The 2,500-nt window shown below is 43.6% G+C and overlaps 1 protein-coding gene across 1 annotated transcript in view; it reads left to right on the top strand.

Moving 5' to 3' along the window:
* Positions 1–917, top strand: part of LOC122253693 (uncharacterized) — a 112,937-nt gene extending 112,020 nt beyond the window's left edge. Inside the window, exon 8 of the mRNA XM_086546376.1 lies at positions 790–917. Within this exon, the coding sequence (XP_086402502.1) occupies positions 790–917 (128 nt within the window). The remainder of the gene's footprint in view (positions 1–789) is intronic.
* The last annotated feature ends 1,583 nt before the right edge of the window (positions 918–2,500 follow it).

The following is a 2,500-nucleotide window of genomic DNA, read 5'->3' as shown; positions in this document are numbered from 1 at the left end:
TCACCACCATCCATACAAACATCCATCCCCTCATCAATCCCTCGTCCATCTTCAAATCATCACCCCCCCTATCATCTTACCTCAATACATCCATCATCACCACCATCGTCATCTTCATCATCATCCTCACCATCATAATTACCATCATCATCACTATCATCCTCATTATCATCATTATCACATCGCTATCATCACCATCATTATCATCCTCACTACATCAATACCATAATCATCATCCCTATTATAACCATCGCCATCATCCCCATCACCATCATCATAATCATCATAATCATCATTATCACCATCACCACCACAATCACCATCATCACCACCACCGGTACCATCATCATCACCACCATCACACACGCGTAATACCTTCCCATCATCACCATCATCATCACCATCATCGTCTTGTCGAAATAGGTGCGAATGCGAGCGAATAACTCAACGGCGTAGGTGATGTAATTAGCACCTTTCCAATAATGTCTCCATGATAACTCTGGCGAAGATATAATCAATATAACTTGATCCTCATCACTGTTATATTTTCCCTCTTTCATCGCTCTCATTACCATTGTTATTCGCCTCATCACTCTCATATTTCCCTCTTTCATCGCCATCATAACCATTGTTATTTGCTGTGTCTTTATTCATATTGGCATTATGATTCATACTTGCCCATTCATCCGTTCCTATTTCCGCCCATTCCCGCGGCTTCCCCTCTCGTTCCCAGTCGCTCATCCCCCAGCCTATTCTCCCCTCGCCCTCAATGCCTATCTCTCTCGACAGGTGTCCCAGAGTGCCACAAAGGCGTGGCACTTACCTGCATAGTCGCCCCATTGAACAGAAAGAAAGACAGGTTGCAATCGCTACTGCCCCCCAAATTCTGCGACGCCGGTTTAAGGACTGCTCACTAACGGACGAGCAGGCTTCTTCAGTGTTTCCGATGAGTACGGTGATGTGCTGTGAAAGTGAACAACCATGATATCGATGGCTATCACCAGGTCGTTGGCAATCGGTATGCTGTTCATGTTGTCTACAACCCATAAGGTCATTTTTTCTGCCATTTCTCGCACGCTACATGTCGTTCTCTCAAACGATCGTTATCTATTTTTATATGATATCGTAAGTGCTGCTATCATTTTTATGATAGTAGATTTTTTCTCATCATCATCATCGTAGTGATTATCATCATTTTCTTTTTTCCGAACATTATAATTTTTCTAGGGGGATAATATCATTACCATCATCCTAACCCTCATATTCAAAACTAATATTATCATTATAATCATCATTATCATTAGCAATATCAGACTTATTACTGTTATCAGCATAGTCATTATCAGCAACGCCACCTGATTATTTTATTCGTTCTACCCTTTATACCTTTGTTGTCATTTCCCCTTCCTCCCTCGAAACCAACAAATGTGAAGGTACCATGCTAAAATCGATGCCAGCCAAGTCGTATGGGGTCCTAACGTGTGACGCAGCACCCTGACTCTCGACAATGAAAGTCTTTCGAGCAATTTGCACTTTCAAAGCTGAGAGCCTTCCTTTATATCAAAAAGTTACGTTTTTGTCATTAGGCTTCAGCTGAATCGGTTCCAGGCAAAGCCTAATTAGCTGCTCGGGACATGATGTTGCAGAATCACAATATGGTTACTCATCCACAAGCGACGTGTAACTTCAGTGAGTAATCGTTAATTCTTTCCTTATTTCATAGCAGGGATTTTCCAAACAGCATCGACTATATCCAATTTTGTAATGTCAATTGCCACTTCTTGATAATGTATACTATTCGACAAAATTCTCAAATCTGTTTCATATCTTAGATTTCGCTTATGAGTAAACAGACAAAGAGAATGAGAAGGACAAGATTTAAGACTAATTTAGAAAATAAGTAAGAGAGAGACGACAAGGGACGCCGGGGGTCGCTTGCCCCGTAGAGCGGACAAGGACAGAGAAAACAGAGAACTGATAGAGCAGAGAGCAGGGGAGAGAGAGAGCGGAGAGGGGACGAGAGATTACGAAGGCACGACGATAAGAGAGAGACACCTAGACCCACCGATAGAGACATCGTTGATGTGAGACTAGGGAGATTGGAAAGGAAGGAGAAGAGACGAGAGAGACTGCAGAGACGAGAAAGACGCACGACGGAGAACCTGGTCAGCAAGAGAGCGAGAGAGAGACGAGAGGCCAGAAGGAGAGCGGCAGTGAGACGAGAGGATAGAGATATAGGAGAAAAGCGAGCAGAGAGAGAGGGGGGAAGAAAGACGAGAGAGGGGGGGGAGGAGAGAGACGGAGCAGAGAGAGAGATGCTAGAGGAGAGGAGAGAGAGAGCGATTTAGAGCATGGATATGCGAAGATGACGAAGGGAGAGAGAAGGAAAAAAGAAAGAAAGAGAGAGCGAGAAGGGAAAGAGAAAGAATGAGAGAATGTGAAGGAGACGAGAGAGAGTGAGAGCATGACGAAAAGAATGATATGAGGAAAGGAAGAGAGG

Source organism: Penaeus japonicus, unplaced genomic scaffold, assembly GCF_977035675.1.
Source record: "Penaeus japonicus unplaced genomic scaffold, GWHDUDI00000001_assembly GWHDUDI00000018, whole genome shotgun sequence".
NCBI classification, from domain to species: Eukaryota; Metazoa; Arthropoda; class Malacostraca; order Decapoda; family Penaeidae; genus Penaeus; species Penaeus japonicus.
The sequence above is the reverse complement of the archived record's forward strand: the minus strand, read 5'-3'. Positions and strand labels throughout refer to the sequence as shown.